At 45.6% G+C, this 19,183-nt stretch overlaps 1 protein-coding gene across 1 annotated transcript in view; it reads left to right on the top strand.

Moving 5' to 3' along the window:
* nhsb (Nance-Horan syndrome b (congenital cataracts and dental anomalies)) overlaps positions 1 to 19,183 on the top strand; it is a 158,093-nt gene that overhangs the window by 130,486 nt on the left and 8,424 nt on the right. The window contains exons 2-10 of the mRNA XM_036951558.1: positions 3,794 to 3,946; positions 6,129 to 6,265; positions 7,439 to 7,477; positions 7,913 to 7,957; positions 8,878 to 8,940; positions 14,956 to 15,148; positions 15,776 to 15,907; positions 16,160 to 16,857; positions 18,759 to 18,965. Coding sequence (XP_036807453.1) covers positions 3,794 to 3,946; positions 6,129 to 6,265; positions 7,439 to 7,477; positions 7,913 to 7,957; positions 8,878 to 8,940; positions 14,956 to 15,148; positions 15,776 to 15,907; positions 16,160 to 16,857; positions 18,759 to 18,965 — 1,667 coding nt within the window. The remainder of the gene's footprint in view (positions 1 to 3,793; positions 3,947 to 6,128; positions 6,266 to 7,438; positions 7,478 to 7,912; positions 7,958 to 8,877; positions 8,941 to 14,955; positions 15,149 to 15,775; positions 15,908 to 16,159; positions 16,858 to 18,758; positions 18,966 to 19,183) is intronic.

Raw genomic sequence — 19,183 nt, 5'->3', positions numbered from 1 at the left:
TAGATACTGTAGTAGCCCTCTTCAGACCACAGTGGTTGAATCCTCCAACTGGCTTCTCTATAGATGGGGACAGGGCCAGGGCCCTAGATACTGTAGTAGCCCTCTTCAGACCACAGTGGTTGAACCCTCCAACTGGCTTCTCTATAGATGGGGACAGGGCCAGTTAAGGGCCCTAGATACTGTAGTAGACCTCTTCAGACCACAGTGGTTGAACCCTCCAACTGGCTTCTCTATAGATGGGGACAGGGCCAGTTAAGGGCCCTAGATACTGTAGTAGACCTCTTCAGACCACAGTGGTTGAACCTTCCAACTGGCTTCTCTGTAGATGGGGACAGGGCCAGTTAAGGGCCCTAGATACTGTAGTAGACCTCTTCAGACCACAGTGGTTGAACCCTCCAACTGGCTTCTCTATAGATGGGGACAGGGCCAGTTAAGGGCCCTAGATACTGTAGTAGCCCTCTTCAGACCACAGTGGTTGAACCTTCCAACTGGCTTCTCTATAGATGGGGACAGGGCCAGTTAAGGGCCCTAGATAATGTAGTAGACCTCTTCAGAAATCCTTTATACCAACTGGGTTCAAACTCCGGGTCTCCTGCGTGCCACAAGACTGTTAGCCCACTGATGGAGGTGAAAGGCTTTAGCTCAGTGGGATAACACAGTCTTGTGCAACAGTGCGATGCATAACTTTGTCTGAGACCTGAAGCTTTAGCAGGCTAACACAGTCCTGTATAGAGGCACAACCCAGCTGGTAACTGTATACACTGTGTAAGCTAGCTGTGTTTATTCTGGCTGTCAGGGACCTGCTGAATGTACTGCTTTCTCTGGGATGAAATCATCAGACCTGGACAGATCGTCTCATCCACATTAGTCTCATGATTATGGATTGATAGAGATCATTCTATTCATCCTACATCAGATAGGAAGGGTTGCCTGGTTACAGATGAGCCTGGGTTATTCAAGGAAACAACAGACTACACACACGCGTGAGCGCACACACGAACACAGCAAACTAACTCTCAGACACGCACAGCGAACACACACACACAGACATACACACACACACACACACACACACACACACACACACACACACACAGACACACACACACACACACAGACACACACACACACACACAGACACACACACACACACACACACACACACACACAGACACACACACACCTACTGTAGATGTTAATGAACAGATGCTGCTGTTGTAATATGAGGATTGAAATGAAAGCAAGGCCAGAAGATAAAAGATGATGAAAGAAAGAGGGTTGTATCTTCTGTTCATCTCTCTCCTCCTCTCATCGCCCTCTCCCAGCCTTGGAGGATAAAAGCAGCGTTGTCTTTTGTCTGAATCATAATAACAAATCAGATGTTCTGTGCATCTATGTGTGTTGATGTATAACAACAGCAGAGATGGTGTTTTGAGGAAACATGGACGACTGTCATTGGAGCAGTTGTCAGCTTAATTCAGTTGATGTTGATATGTGTTACTGCCCCCTGCTGGTATGGAATGGCAGTGACTGGTTTTATTTATTTATTTTTATTTAACTAGGCAAGTCAGTTAATTAAGAACAAATTCTTATTTTCAATGATGGCCTAGGAACAGTGGGCAGAACGACAGATTTGTACCTTGTCAGCTCGGGGGTTTGAACTTGCAACCTTTCGGTTACTAGTCCAACACTCTAACCACTAGGCTACCCTGCCGCCCCAGGCATAACTCCTGGTCATACTGTTGAGGTTATACTGTTGAGGTCATACTGTTGAGGTCATACTGTTGGGGTCATACTGTTGGGGTCATACTGTCGGGGTCATACTGTCGGGGTCATACTGTCGGGGTCATACTGTTGAGCTCATATTGTTGAGCTCATATTGTTGGGGTCATACTGTTGGGGTCATACTGTTGGGGTCATACTGTTGAGCTCATACTGTTGAGGTCATACTGTTGGGGTCATATTGTTGGGGTCATACTGTTGGGGTCATATTGTTGGGGTCATACTGTTGGGGTCATACTGTTGAGGTCATACTGTTGGGGTCATACTGTCGGGGTCATACTGTCGAGGTCATATTGTTGGGGTCATACTGTTGGGGTCATACTGTTGGGGTCATACTGTTGAGCTCATAATGTTGGGGTCATACTGTTGGGGTCATATTGTTGGGGTCATACTGTTGAGCTCATACTGTTGAGGTCATACTGTTGGGGTCATATTGTTGGGGTCATACTGTTGATGTCATACTGTTGGGGTCATACTGTTGAGGTCAATACTGTTGGGGTCATACTGTTGGGGTCATACTGTTGGGGTCATATTGTTGAGCTCATATTGTTGGGGTCATACTGTTGGGGTCATACTGTTGGGGTCATACTGTTGAGCTCATACTGTTGGGGTCATACTGTTGGGGTCATACTGTTGGGGTCATACTGTTGAGCTCATACTGTTGAGGTCATACTGTTGGGGTCATATTGTTGGGGTCATACTGTTGATGTCATACTGTTGGGGTCATACTGTTGAGGTCATACTGTTGGGGTCATACTGTTGATCTCATACTGTTGGGGTCATACTGTTGGGGTCATATTGTTGGGGTCATACTGTTGGGGTCATACTGTTGAGGTCATACTGTTGGGGTCATACTGTCGGGGTCATACTGTCGAGGTCATATTGTTGGGGTCATACTGTTGGGGTCATACTGTTGGGGTCATACTGTTGAGCTCATATTGTTGGGGTCATACTGTTGGGGTCATATTGTTGGGGTCATACTGTTGAGCTCATACTGTTGAGGTCATACTGTTGGGGTCATATTGTTGGGGTCATACTGTTGATGTCATACTGTTGGGGTCATACTGTTGGGGTCATATTGTTGAGCTCATATTGTTGGGGTCATACTGTTGGGGTCATACTGTTGGGGTCATACTGTTGAGCTCATACTGTTGGGGTCATACTGTTGGGGTCATATTGTTGGGGTCATACTGTTGGGGTCATACTGTTGAGGTCATACTGTTGGGGTCATACTGTTGAGGTCATACTGTTAGGGTCATATTGTTGGGGTCATACTGTTGAGGTCATACTGTTGGGGTCATACTGTTGAGGTCATACTGTTGAGGTCATACTGTTGGGGTCATACTGTTGGGGTCATACTGTTGAGCTCATACTGTTGGGGTCATACTGTTGGGGTCATATTGTTGGGGTCATACTGTTGGGGTCATACTGTTAGGGTCATATTGTTGGGGTCATATTGTTGGGGTCATACTGTTGGGGTCATACTGTTGAGGTCATACTGTTGGGGTCATACTGTTGAGGTCATACTGTTGAGGTCATACTATTGGGGTCATACTGTTGGGGTCATACTGTTGGGGTCATACTGTTGAGGTCATACTGTTGAGGTCATACTGTTAAGGTCATACTGTTGGGGTCATACTGTTGGGGTCATACTGTTGGGGTCATACCGTGTCTAAAAACATAGCTGAGTGTCTTCTCTTCCACTGATAACAACAAAACATAATTTATGTGCAAATGAATAATAACAATCTATTCTCCTGTTCTCTCTTTCCCTATTTTAAGCCATCGTTGTAAATAATAATTTGTTCTTAACTGACTTGCCTTGTTAATTAAACGTTAAATTATATATATATATATTTTTAAATCTTCATAACCCTATCAATGAATAACGATCACAACTGCCAATGAATGAAAAGGACAGCAGAACCTAACCTGCTGTCTGTCTTTCGAAGAACATCATTTCATTAATATAAATATGACCAATCTATTCTCCTGTTGTCTCTCTCCCTAGCTGTCTCTAACCTGGATGTGGAGAGTAAGCTAACAGTGCACTACCAGGCCCCATGGCACCAGCACCACAACGTGTTTCACCCCTGCAGCCGGCCGCCATGCGTAGAGGAGCTCCACAGACATGCCAAGCAGAGCCTGCGAGCCCTGCACAGAGGTGACATACCCCGCCTAACATACACCACCTAACACCTAGCATACACCACCTAACATACACCGCCTAACATACACCACCTAACATACACCACCTAACACCTAGCATACACCACCTAACACACACCACCTAACACCTAACACACACCACCTAACACACACCACCTAACACACACCACCTAACACCTAACACACACCACCTAACACACACCACCTAACATACAACACCTAACACCTAACACACACCACCTAACACACACCACCTAACACACGTCACCTAACACCTAACACACACCACCTAACACCTAGAATACACCACCTAACACCTAGCATACACCACCTAACACCTAACATACACCACCTAACACCTAGCATACACCACCTAACACCTAGCATACACCACCTAACACCTAGCATACACCACCTAACACCTAGCATACACCACCTAACACCTAGCATACACCACCTAACACCTAGCATACACCACCTAACACCTAACATACACCACCTAACACCTAACATACGTCACCTAACACACACCAACACACACCACCTAACATACACCACCTAACACACACCACCTAACACCTAGCATACACCACCTAACACCTAGCATACACCACCTAACACCTAGCATACACCACCTAACACCTAGCATACACCACCTAACACCTAGCATACACCACCTAACACCTAACATACACCACCTAACACCTAGCATACACCACCTAACACCTAGCATACACCACCTAACACCTAACATACACCACCTAACACCTAGCATACACCACCTAACACCTAACATACACCACCTAACACCTAACATACACCACCTAACACCTAACATACGCCACCTAACACCTAACATACACACACCAACACACACCACCTAACATACACCACCTAACATACACCACCTAACACACACCACCTAACACCTAGCATACACCACCGAACACCTAACATACACCACCTAACACACACCAACACACACCACCTAACATACACCACCTAACATACACCACCTAACACCTAACATACACCACCTAACACCTAACATACACCACCTAAGACACACCACCTAACACCTAACATACACCACCTAACACACACCACCTAACACTTAACACACACCACCTAACACCTAACATACACCACCTCACACACCACCTAACACCTAACACAGACAACCTAACACAGAAACACCAAGCAGAGCTTCTGAGCCCTACACAGAGCTTGGGAACCAAAGCACACAAGCACACACACCATAAACCATACACTCTACCTAAAAACAGTTTGAACCAGGATTGGTGTGAAGTCCATCAGTAATCCCTCATATGTGGTGCCACCTAGTGTTAGTACTGTGAACACCTGCTGGTCTGGGTTCTAGAAAACTCTTGATTGACATCATCTCAGTGAGGAGCCAGTGGCTGTTAAAGCTGTAACACAACATGGTGACTGCTAGTGAATACAGTCACAACATGGTGACCGCTAGTGAATACAGTCACAACATGGTGACTGCTAGTGAATACAGTCACAACATGGTGATCGCTAGTGAATAGTCACAACATGGTGACTGCTAGTGAATACAGTCACAACATGGTGACTGCTCGTGAATACAGTCACAACATGGTGACCGCTAGTGAATACAGTCACCACATGGTGACTGCTAGTGAATACAGTCACCACATGGTGACTGCTAGTGAATACAGTCACAACATGGTGACTGCTTGTGAATACAGTCACAACATGGTGACCGCTAGTGAATACAATCACAACATGGTGACTGCTAGTGAATACAGTCACAACATGGTGACTGCTCGTGAATACAGTCACAACATGGTGACTGCTAGTGAATACAGTCACAACATGGTGACTGCTCGTGAATACAGTCACAACATGGTGACCGCTAGTGAATACAATCACAACATGGTGACTGCTAGTGAATACAGTCACAACATGGTGACTGCTAGTGAATACAGTCACAACATGGTGACTGCTAGTGAATACAGTCACAACATGGTGACTGCTAGTGAATACAGTCACAACATGGTGACTGCTAGTGAATACAGTCATCTAATATAGCGAGACCCTGTCAGAATCTGACCTCAGTATTTCCCTCATGGTATCTAATGTAGCGAGACCCTGTCAGAATCTGACCTCAGTATTTCCCTCATGGTTTACAGACCAACAGCAACGTCAACGGGCGAACAGCCGCGAGCGCCGAGTGACCATCTCCATCTCTGGGGCTCCTCCAATGCCCACCCTCCCTTCCCCACGCACCCTCAGACGGCACGAGCAGAGGGGCAGGCACAGCCGCGCGGTAAGGGGATACACATGTCTTTACAGGCTTTGCTCAAGCGCTATACAAGCACACCTGATACAACAGCTAATCAATAGTCCCGAGGAGAAGTCCTGAAATGACTTGACTGATATAGCAGCTAATCAATAGTCCTGAGGAGAAGTCCTGAAATGACTTGACTGATACAGCAGCTAATCAATATCCCGAGGAGAAGTCCTGAAATGACTTGACTGATATAGCAGCTAATCAATGTCCCGAGGAGAAGTCCTGAAATGACTTGACTGATATAGCAGCTAATCAATATCCTGAGGAGAAGTCCTGAAATGACTTGACTGATATAGCAGCTAATCAATATCCTGAGGAGAAGTCCTGAAATGACTTGACTGATATAGCAGCTAATCAATGTCCTGAGGAGAAGTCCTGAAATGACTTGACTGATATAGCAGCTAATCAATGTCCTGAGGAGAAGTCCTGAAATGACTTGACTGATATAGCAGCTAATCAATATCCCGAGGAGAAGTCCTGAAATGACTTGACTGATATAGCAGCTAATCAATGTCCCGAGGAGAAGTCCTGAAATGACTTGACTGATATAGCAGCTAATCAATGTCCCGAGGAGAAGTGCTGAAATGACTTGACTGATATAGCAGCTAATCAATATCCTGAGGAGAAGTCCTGAAATGACTTGACTGATACAGCAACTAATCAATATCCTGAGGAGAAGTCCTGAAATGACTTGACTGATATAGCAGCTAATCAATGTCCCGAGGAGAAGTCCTGAAATGACTTGACTGATATAGCAGCTAATCAATGTCCCGAGGAGAAGTCCTGAAATGACTTGACTGATATAGCAGCTAATCAATGTCCTGAGGAGAAGTCCTGAAATGACTTGACTGATATAGCAGCTAATCAATGTCCTGAGGAGAAGTCCTGAAATGACTTGACTGATATAGCAGCTAATCAATGTCCTGAGGAGAAGTCCTGAAATGACTTGACTGATATAGCAGCTAATCAATATCCTGAGGAGAAGTCCTGAAATGACTTGACTGATATAGCAGCTAATCAATGTCCTGAGGAGAAGTCCTGAAATGACTTGACTGATATAGCAGCTAATCAATGTCCCGAGGAGAAGTCCTGAAATGACTTGACTGATATAGCAGCTAATCTGTATTTGTTTGTTTTATTGACAAGCAGCAGGCGAGACCAGAGAGAGAGATAGAATATCAACGGAAGGTAAACTATCACATAGTGTAGTGCCTGTTGTGTGTTGTCAACCTACAAGTGGTGTGTGATGTCAACCTATAAGTGGTGTGTGATGTCAACCTATAAGTGGTGTGTGTTATCAACCTACAAGTGCTGTGTGATGTCAACCTACAAGTGGTGTGTGATGTCAACCTACAAGTGGTGTGTGATGTCAACCTACAAGTGCTGTGTGATGTCAACCTATAAGTGGTGTGTGTTATCAACCTACAAGTGGTGTGTGATGTCCACTGTGTTTTCACATTGTGGTCCTGTAACTGTAACTATGAAAATACAGTCTTAATTTCTTCTTAAACATGATATAGTAGCATGTGTCCATTGTTGATGATGTCACCAGTACAGTGCAGTGAGCTTAGTAGGTTTCAGCTTGTTGTGTTCTCTCTCTCTCTGCTGCATGGCTTCCACTAGGAGAGACACGTGAGAGAGACAGACATCCAGACAATACACAGAAAGGTAACAGAAAAGACATCAGAACACATATATCTACATTCGGATGACTTTATCGGTCAATTGCCCTCAAGGTCCAACCGAAATTTGACTTCTTAACCCAACCCCTCCGAAAGACACATAAACAAGTTTTGGAGAGGTGCAGGGGGCTGCCTCTCTGGGAGCTGTTGTTGTAGGGGTTAAGTGCCTTGCTCAAGGGCACAATGGCAGGCAATAATGGCATCTTAAGATTTGATCACTTCCTGACAGATTTTCCCCATCAGACCCGGGATTTGACCTGGCAACCTTCCGGTTGCCGGCTCGTCTCTCTAACCGCTAGGCTACCTGAAATCGCATGTTTTTATCACGTGTTTTCCATCCCAGTGAGTTTGCATGCTGGGGGGGGGGGGGAGTATGATTGTATTGCACATAAGAATGTTTAGCGTTATGACTCATCGTGCTGCGTATCTTCCTTTAACGCTGCAGGAGAGACCTGGAAGGGAGGGTCACTGTCACACTATACAGAGAAAGGTAAATGGGATGGCGTTCATTACAAGATGACACCTTTAGAGTCCTGCTAACGCCACTCTAATAACAGTTCATAACAGCTTTCTGTCCTGAGGAATCCTGAAAACGGTCACCTCTCAGCATTCACGGACGAATATAATTCTTTCACTCCGTTTTCTTGTAGGATGCGATGATGACATCACTTCCTTGTCTAAACGGGGAAGAGGGATGCCTGACTTACTCATCTCCGTAGCATCACAAGAAGTTACTCACCATGTTTTGTGTCCGCAGCACCTGGGTCCCTGATGTTTCATCCTGTCTGTCTAATGTTTAATTCAATATGATTTCACCTTTGTCTCTAAGTCCCATCCATGGTTTTCATTTTGTCCCATCGATCAAGTTGTCATCATTTTTGTTTTCTTCATGTTTTGTGTTTATAGTATGACCGTACCCGCTCCCCCTCCCCCACTGAATGTTGCCTCTTCACCCCATGGACCAGAAAGGTATTTGTCTGCATTCCAAAAGCCTCGTGGTTTAAAATCTACAGGCCCTAAATGAATTGTAATACTAGTTCTAAATAGAACTACTACTACTACCTCTCCTTCCTGCTGTTCTAACCTCCATCCTCTAGCATCTCATTAGCTCCTGTCTACTGTCTACATCTCGTTAGCTCCTGTCTAGTGTCTACATCTCATTAGCTCCTGTCTACTGTCTACATCTCATTAGCTCCTGTCTACTGTCTACTGTCTACATCTCATTAGCTCCTGTCTACTGTCTAGTGTCTACATCTCATTAGCTCCTGTCTACTGTCTACATCTTATTAGCTCCTGTCTACTGTCTACATCTCATTAGCTCCTGTCTACTGTCTACTGTCTACATCTCGTTAGCTCCTGTCTACTGTCTACTGTCTACATCTCGTTAGCTCCTGTCTACTGTCTACATCTCATTAGCTCCTGTCTACTGTCTACTGTCTACATCTCATTAGCTCCTGTCTACTGTCTACTGTCTACATCTCATTAGCTCCTGTCTACTGTCTACTGTCTTCATCTAATTAGCTCCTGTCTACTGTCTACTGTCTACATCTCATTAGCTCCTGTCTACTGTCTACATCTCGTTAGCTCCTGTCTACTGTCTACATCTCATTAGCTCCTGTCTACTGTCTACATCTCATTAGCTCCTGTCTACTGTCTACTGTCTACATCTCATTAGCTCCTGTCTACTGTCTACTGTCTTCATCTAATTAGCTCCTGTCTACTGTCTTCATCTCATTAGCTCCTGTCTACTGTCTTCATCTCATTAGCTCCTGTCTACTGTCTACATCTCATTAGCTCCTGTCTACTGTCTACATCTCATTAGCTCCTGTCTACTGTCTACATCTCATTAGCTCCTGTCTACTGTCTACATCTCAACTGTCTTCATCTCATTAGCTCCTGTCTACTGTCTACATCTCATTAGCTCCTGTCTACTGTCTACATCTCATTAGCTCCTGTCTACTCTCTTCATCTCATTAGCTCCTGTCTACTGTCTACATCTCATTAGCTCCTGTCTACTGTCTTCATCTCATTAGCTCCTGTCTACTGTCTTCATCTCATTAGCTCCTGTCTACTGTCTACTGTCTACATCTCATTAGCTCCTGTCTACTGTCTACATCTCATCAGCTCCTGTCTACTGTCTTCATCTCATTAGCTCCTGTCTCCTGTCTACATCTCATTAGCTCCTGTCTACTGTCTACTGTCTACATCTCATTAGCTCCTGTCTACTGTCTAGTGTCTACATCTCATTAGCTCCTGTCTACTGTCTACATCTTATTAGCTCCTGTCTACTGTCTACATCTCATTAGCTCCTGTCTACTGTCTACTGTCTACATCTCGTTAGCTCCTGTCTACTGTCTACTGTCTACATCTCGTTAGCTCCTGTCTACTGTCTACATCTCATTAGCTCCTGTCTACTGTCTACTGTCTACATCTCATTAGCTCCTGTCTACTGTCTACTGTCTACATCTCATTAGCTCCTGTCTACTGTCTACTGTCTTCATCTAATTAGCTCCTGTCTACTGTCTACTGTCTACATCTCATTAGCTCCTGTCTACTGTCTACATCTCGTTAGCTCCTGTCTACTGTCTACATCTCATTAGCTCCTGTCTACTGTCTACATCTCATTAGCTCCTGTCTACTGTCTACTGTCTACATCTCATTAGCTCCTGTCTACTGTCTACTGTCTTCATCTAATTAGCTCCTGTCTACTGTCTTCATCTCATTAGCTCCTGTCTACTGTCTTCATCTCATTAGCTCCTGTCTACTGTCTACATCTCATTAGCTCCTGTCTACTGTCTACATCTCATTAGCTCCTGTCTACTGTCTACATCTCATAAGCTCCTGTCTACTGTCTACATCTCAACTGTCTTCATCTCATTAGCTCCTGTCTACTGTCTACATCTCATTAGCTCCTGTCTACTGTCTACATCTCATTAGCTCCTGTCTACTCTCTTCATCTCATTAGCTCCTGTCTACTGTCTACATCTCATTAGCTCCTGTCTACTGTCTTCATCTCATTAGCTCCTGTCTACTGTCTTCATCTCATTAGCTCCTGTCTACTGTCTACTGTCTACATCTCATTAGCTCCTGTCTACTGTCTACATCTCATCAGCTCCTGTCTACTGTCTTCATCTCATTAGCTCCTGTCTCCTGTCTACATCTCATTAGCTCCTGTCTACTGTCTACTGTCTACATCTCATTAGCTCCTGTCTACTGTCTTCATCTCATTAGCTCCTGTCTACTGTCTACTGTCTACATCTCATTAGCTCCTGTCTACTGTCTACATCGCAATTGCTCCTGTCTACTGTCTACATCTCATCAGCTCCTGTCTACTGTCTTCATCTCATTAGCTCCTGTCTCCTGTCTACATCTCATTAGCTCCTGTCTACTGTCTACTGTCTACATCTCATTAGCTCCTGTCTACTGTCTTCATCTCATTAGCTCCTGTCTACTGTCTACTGTCTACATCTCATTAGCTCCTGTCTATTGTCTACTGTCTACATCTCATTCGCTCCTGTCTACTATCTACATCTCATTAGCTCCTGTCTACTGTGAACATCTCAACTCTCTTCATCTCATTAGCTCCTGTCTACTGTCTACATCTCATTAGCTCCTGTCTACTGTCTACATCTCATTAGCTCCTGTCTACTGTCTACATCTCGTTAGCTCCTGTCTACTGTCTTCATCTCATTAGCTCCTGTCTACATCTCGTTAGCTCCTGTCTACTGTCTTCATCTCATTAGCTCCTGTCTACATCTCATTAGCTCCTGTCTACTGTCTTCATCTCATTAGCTCCTGTCTACTGTCTACATCTTGTTAGCTCCTGTCTACTGTCTTCATCTCATTAGCTCCTGTCTACTGTCTACATCTCGTTAGCTCCTGTCTACTGTCTACTGTCTACATCTCATTAGCTCCTGTCTACTGTCTACATCTCATCAGCTCCTGTCTACTGTCTTCATCTCATTAGCTCCTGTCTCCTGTCTACATCTCATTAGCTCCTGTCTACTGTCTACTGTCTACATCTCATTAGCTCCTGTCTACTGTCTTCATCTCATTAGCTCCTGTCTACTGTCTACTGTCTACATCTCATTAGCTCCTGTCTACTGTCTTCATCTCATTAGCTCCTGTCTACTGTCTACATCTTGTTAGCTCCTGTCTACTGTCTTCATCTCATTAGCTCCTGTCTACTGTCTACATCTCGTTAGCTCCTGTCTACTGTCTACATCTTGTTAGCTCCTGTCTACTGTCTTCATCTCATTAGCTCCTGTCTACTGTCTACATCTCGTTAGCTCCTGTCTACTGTCTACTGTCTACATCTCATTAGCTCCTGTCTACTGTCTACATCTCATCAGCTCCTGTCTACTGTCTTCATCTCATTAGCTCCTGTCTCCTGTCTACATCTCATTAGCTCCTGTCTACTGTCTACTGTCTACATCTCATTAGCTCCTGTCTACTGTCTTCATCTCATTAGCTCCTGTCTACTGTCTACTGTCTACATCTCATTAGCTCCTGTCTACTGTCTACTGTCTACATCTCATTAGCTCCTGTCTACTGTCTACATCTCAATTGCTCCTGTCTACTGTCTACATCTCATCAGCTCCTGTCTACTGTCTTCATCTCATTAGCTCCTGTCTACTGTCTACTGTCTACATCTCATTAGCTCCTGTCTACTGTCTTCATCTCATTAGCTCCTGTCTACTGTCTACTGTCTACATCTCATTAGCTCCTGTCTATTGTCTACTGTCTACATCTCATTCGCTCCTGTCTACTATCTACATCTCATTAGCTCCTGTCTACTGTGAACATCTCAACTCTCTTCATCTCATTAGCTCCTGTCTACTGTCTACTGTCTACATCTCATTAGCTCCTGTCTACTGTCTACATCTCATCAGCTCCTGTCTACTGTCTTCATCTCATTAGCTCCTGTCTCCTGTCTACATCTCATTAGCTCCTGTCTACTGTCTACTGTCTACATCTCATTAGCTCCTGTCTACTGTCTTCATCTCATTAGCTCCTGTCTACTGTCTACTGTCTACATCTCATTAGCTCCTGTCTACTGTCTACTGTCTACATCTCATTAGCTCCTGTCTACTGTCTACATCTCAATTGCTCCTGTCTACTGTCTACATCTCATCAGCTCCTGTCTACTGTCTTCATCTCATTAGCTCCTGTCTACTGTCTACTGTCTACATCTCATTAGCTCCTGTCTACTGTCTTCATCTCATTAGCTCCTGTCTACTGTCTACTGTCTACATCTCATTAGCTCCTGTCTATTGTCTACTGTCTACATCTCATTCGCTCCTGTCTACTATCTACATCTCATTAGCTCCTGTCTACTGTCTACTGTCTACATCTCATTAGCTCCTGTCTACTGTCTACATCTCATCAGCTCCTGTCTACTGTCTTCATCTCATTAGCTCCTGTCTCCTGTCTACATCTCATTAGCTCCTGTCTACTGTCTACTGTCTACATCTCATTAGCTCCTGTCTACTGTCTTCATCTCATTAGCTCCTGTCTACTGTCTACTGTCTACATCTCATTAGCTCCTGTCTACTGTCTACTGTCTACATCTCATTAGCTCCTGTCTACTGTCTACATCTCAATTGCTCCTGTCTACTGTCTACATCTCATCAGCTCCTGTCTACTGTCTTCATCTCATTAGCTCCTGTCTACTGTCTACTGTCTACATCTCATTAGCTCCTGTCTACTGTCTTCATCTCATTAGCTCCTGTCTACTGTCTACTGTCTACATCTCATTAGCTCCTGTCTATTGTCTACTGTCTACATCTCATTCGCTCCTGTCTACTATCTACATCTCATTAGCTCCTGTCTACTGTGAACATCTCAACTCTCTTCATCTCATTAGCTCCTGTCTACTGTCTACATCTCATTAGCTCCTGTCTACTGTCTACATCTCATTAGCTCCTGTCTACTGTCTACATCTCGTTAGCTCCTGTCTACTGTCTTCATCTCATTAGCTCCTGTCTACATCTCGTTAGCTCCTGTCTACTGTCTTCATCTCATTAGCTCCTGTCTACATCTCATTAGCTCCTGTCTACTGTCTTCATCTCATTAGCTCCTGTCTACTGTCTACATCTTGTTAGCTCCTGTCTACTGTCTTCATCTCATTAGCTCCTGTCTACTGTCTACATCTCGTTAGCTCCTGTCTACTGTCTTCATCTCATTAGCTCCTGTCTACATCTCATTAGCTCCTGTCTACTGTCTACATCTCATTAGCTCCTGTCTCCTGTCTACATCTCATTAGCTCCTGTCTACTGTCTTCAAAACATGATCATTCTCCTCTCCACTCCTTTCAACTTCTGACCACTATCCAGAACTCTGGGACTTTCCTGGAATCATGTTCTTTGACACTTGAGCGTTTGAGCTGTCTGTTGATCTCTGTGTTGATCTTGATATCTTCCTGTTCTTCATTTCTTTTTCCTCCAGAACATTTACTGAAATGGAATTCAAATGTTTTGCCCATTTTGTGTCTGTGCCTTGTAAGTGTATAACTTGTAAGTGTTAAACATAAGAGTTAAGTAACTGCCTGAAGACAATGTACGTTGTATGTTGGCCTTTGTAACAATACATCTAAGCATGTGTTGAAAAGGGCTCCTTGTTCTCTATTCCCTATATAGTGAGCCATGATGCTCAGGTCCTATAGTGGTACAGTGTATAGGGAATATTATAACCTGGCTGGTTCCAGCACTGAATGCTGATTGGCTGACACCCGTGGTATATCAGACCGTATACCACGGGTATGACAAAACATTTATTTTTACTGCTCTAATTGCGTTGATAACCAGTTTATAATAGCAGTAAGGTACATCGGGGGTTGTGCCTAAGAACAGCCCTTAGCCGTGGTATATTGGCCACATACCACACCCCCTTGTGCCTTATTGATTAAGTATACCATTTGGAACTTTTCTAGGTGTTACTCTAACCCTACAACACCAACTGACTATCTCTCTCCATCTGCTTCAGGATGCCACTACCACTGACCCTGATGCTGAGCCTGCAGTGGGCCACAGGTCTACTGGTGCTATCCCCAACCCCCCCTCCACACTGGACAAGCAGACCAACTGGTCCAAGGCCCTGCCTCTGCCCACCCCCCAGGAGAGGATGAAGAGTGACCCAGCAGTCGTGTCCTCGTGCATCATCCCCATCAACGTCACTGGTAAACACGACATAGCTCCAATGTCTGTCTCTGGATGTGTTTGATATTCTCTCAATCGCTCTCTCTCTCTCTCTCTCTCTCTCTCTCTCTCTCTCTCTCTCTCTCTCTCTCTCTCTCTCTCTCTCTGTCTCTGTCTCTCTGTCTCTCTCTCTCTCTCTCTCTCTCTCCCTTTCTCTCTTTCTCACTCTGTGCATTCTGTCGCTCTCTCTCTCTCTCTCTCTCTCTCCCGTTCTCTCTCTCTCACTGTACATTCTGTCGCTCTCTCTCTCTCTCTCTCTCTCCCTTTCTCTCTCACTGTACATTCTGTCGCTCCCTCTCTCTCCATTTCTCTCTCACTCTATACATTATGTCGCTCCCTCTCTCTCCTTTTCTCTCTCCATTTCTCTCTCTCTGTACATTCTCTCTCTATCTCTCTCTATCTCTCCATCTCTCTCTCTCTCTCTCTCTCTCTAGTCTGTTTTTTGAATCAATTAATCTATTAATTAACGGTTGTGTGTGTATTAGTGAGTGTGTGTAACTTGTAAACTGTGTGGAATGTCATTTGTGAGATGTGGAAAGACATTACTCTTGACGGACAATAAATGACATCAATGTTGTACATTGCGTGTACTTTGTTCCTCTCCACAGGGGTGGGGTTCGACAGGGAGGCTAGTGTACGCTGCTCCCTGGTACACTCCCAGTCTGTGCTGCAGAGGAGGAGGAAGCTGAGGAGGAGGAAGACCATCACCGGGATCCCCAGACGAGTTCAACAGGACATGGGTACAGCTGTCTGTCTGTTATACTGTCTGTCTGTCTGTGCCTGACCTCCAAGTACTGTCATTACCACTCAGTCAACTGACTGTAATGTTGTTCCTCCTCTATGTTTCTTCACTTTAATGGTTTAACACAATCCTATTTTCTGGAGACAAACAAACATGCATATTTGTCCTACCATTTAGACTTGAACAAATATTGAATTTATTTTCTAATCATGTTGATTGATGACTTACTGCCACCCCTGTTTCCCTTCAGACTCTGATGAGTCTCCAGTGACGAGGGAAAGGACAGTGGTGGTCCACACCAACCCTCACCTGTCCCTCTGTCAGGAGGAGCTGTCCCTCCGAGGGGGACACACCAAGGACTCCGGCTGCCAGACGGACGACTGCCTGACCGGTGGCGGTGGCGCCCCGTCCAGGAGACGTATACGTGCCCAGCGCGGCGGCCAGGGGGGTATCCCCGCCTCCCTCTCCCACTCCACCGGGAACATCTCCTCGCTCCCCGACCACCCTGACACCGCCATGTACACCGCCTCCGGCTCCCGCCTCCGCTCCCGCAGCCTCCCCCGCGAGGGCGGCCGCATACGCGACGAGGACCAGGACGACAGTGATGAAGATGAGGATGATGATGACGACGATGATGATGAAGATGAGGAGCTCTCTCCATACGAGACGGAGGACTTCCTCCCGGGAACGGGGCCAAGGATGTTAAAGGACGAGGAGGAGAGTACGGATGACCAGGCCATGCCAGAGCTGCAGCTGGGGAGTCTGAAGAGGATACAGCAAGGAGACGGGGGGAGTCCAGAACACATGTGGATGGAGAGGGGTCGCTCCCGCCTCCCCCGTCAGGTCGACATGGGGAACTGTGAGATCTCCTCCAGCTCAGACACCTTCAGCAGCCCCATCCACTCTGTCTCTACTACGGGGGTGCTGAGAGGACAGATAGACCTCAAGGTACGTCTTCGTTGCCATCTTCACTTATCTGTGTATCTTGTCTTCTGTCTTCTTTTGCTTGTAGCCTTTTGGAAGTCATGTTGTTTGTTTTTGTCAGTTTGTTTTTGATGAGCAGGCCTTGAGACAGACTAGTGTCCTGTCCAGGGGGTGTACTGTACATCAAGCTGCTACAGAAACAGGAGATAGACTAGTGTCCTGTCCAGGGGGTGTACTGGTACATCAAGCTGCTACAGAAACAGGAGATAGACTAGTGTCCTGTCCAGGGGGTGTACTGGTACATCAAGCTGCTACAGAAACAGGAGATAGACTAGTGTCCTGTCCAGGGGGTGTACTGTACATCAAGCTGCTACAGAAACAGGAGATAGACTAGTGTCCTGTCCAGGGGGTGTACTGGTACATCAAGCTGCTACAGAAACAGGAGATAGACTAGTGTCCTGTCCAGGGGGTGTACTGGTACATCAAGCTGCTACAGAAACAGGAGATAGACTAGTGTCCTGTCCAGGGGGTGTACTGGTACATCAAGCTGCTACAGAAACAGGAGATAAACTAGTGTCCTGTCCAGGGGGTGTACTGCACATCAAGCTGCTACAGAAACAGGAGATAAACTAGTGTCCTGTCCAGGGGGTGTACTGCACATCAAGCTGCTACAGAAACAGGAGATAAACTAGTGTCCTGTCCAGGGGGTGTACTGTACATCAAGCTGTCTCACTACAGAAACAGGAGATAGACTAGTGTCCTGTCCAGGGGGTGTACTGTACATCAAGCTGTCTCACTACAGAAACAGGAGATAGACTAGTGTCCTGTCCAGGGGGTGTACTGTACATCAAGCTGCTACAGAAACATGAGATAGACTAGTGTCCTGTCCAGGGGGTGTACTGTACATCAAGTTGCCTCATGATATAGAAACAGGAGATAGACTAGTGTCCTGTCCAGGGGGTGTACTGTTCATCAAACTGCTACAGAAACAGGAGACAGACTAGTGTCCTGTCCAGGGGGTGTACTGGTACATCAAGCTGTCTCAAGATATAGAAACAGGAGATAGACTAGTGTCCTGTCCAGGGGGTGTACTGGTGCATCAAGTTGCCTCATGATATAGAAACAGGAGATAGACTAGTGTCCTGTCCAGGGGGTGTACTGTACATCAAGCTGTCTCAAGATATAGAAACAGGAGATAGACTAGTGTCCTGTCCAGGGGGTGTACTGGTGCATCAAGTTGCCTCATGATATAGAAACAGGAGATAGACTAGTGTCCTGTCCAGGGGGTGTACTGGTGCATCAAGTTGCCTCATGATATAGAAACAGGAGATAGACTAGTGTCCTGTCCAGGGGGTGTACTGGTGCATCAAGTTGCCTCATGATATAGAAACAGGAGATAGACTAGTGTCCTGTCCAGGGGGTGTACTGGTGCAACAAGTTGCCTCATGATACAGAAACCGGAGATAGACTAGTGTCCTGTCCAGGGGGTGTACTGTACATCAAGCTGTCCCAAGATATAGAAACCGGAGATAGACTAGTGTCCTGTCCAGGGGGTGTACTGTACATCAAGCTGCCTCATGATATAGAAACAGGAGATAGACTAGTGTCCTGTCCAGGGGGTGTACTGGTACATCAAGCTGCCTCAAGATATAGAAACAGGAGATAGACTAGTGTCCTGTCCAGGGGGTGTACTGGTGCATCAAGTTGCCTCATGATACAGAAACCGGAGATAGACTAGTGTCCTGTCCAGGGGGTGTACTGTACATCAAGCTGCCTCATGATAAAGAAACAGGAGATAGACTCCTGCCCAATGGGCCATTCTGGCTTGGACAAGGCTGACTTACTTATATGATGTGCAGAGCTTTCTGCTTTCTGCATGTGATGAAAAGTGCTCTACAAATAACTATATGTCTTATTCTTATAAGGAGGACCACCAGTCGTCCAGTGGTAACTGGAGTGGCAGCAGTTCCACATGCCCCTCCCAGACCTCTGAGACACTCCCCCCCGCCGCATCCCCCCCTCTGACCGGCTCCTCCCACTGTGACTCGGAGCTGTCGCTCAACGCCGCGCCGCACGCCATCGATGACCTCACCGGCTTTATCATCGACCCGTACCATTCGGATCAGCCGCAGGTGAGTTTCCCTCTGACGATCCTACTTACCTTTGACTTCCTGTCTTCAATACTTTATTTATTGACTTGGACACGGTATTGTTTGTTGGGACTTTTGTACAGGAAGTTCATATTTTAGCTGTAAATAAAAATTAAGCTACATTTTCTTAACTAAACTAGGTAAAGCACTTTGAGCTACTGGAAAATAGCTATTTAAATCTGATTTATTATTATTATTAA

Source organism: Oncorhynchus mykiss, chromosome 18 (genome assembly GCF_013265735.2).
Source record: "Oncorhynchus mykiss isolate Arlee chromosome 18, USDA_OmykA_1.1, whole genome shotgun sequence".
NCBI lineage: Eukaryota > Metazoa > Chordata > Actinopteri > Salmoniformes > Salmonidae > Oncorhynchus > Oncorhynchus mykiss.
Note: the sequence above shows the minus strand (reverse complement) of the source record. Positions and strands in the feature narration are given on the sequence as shown.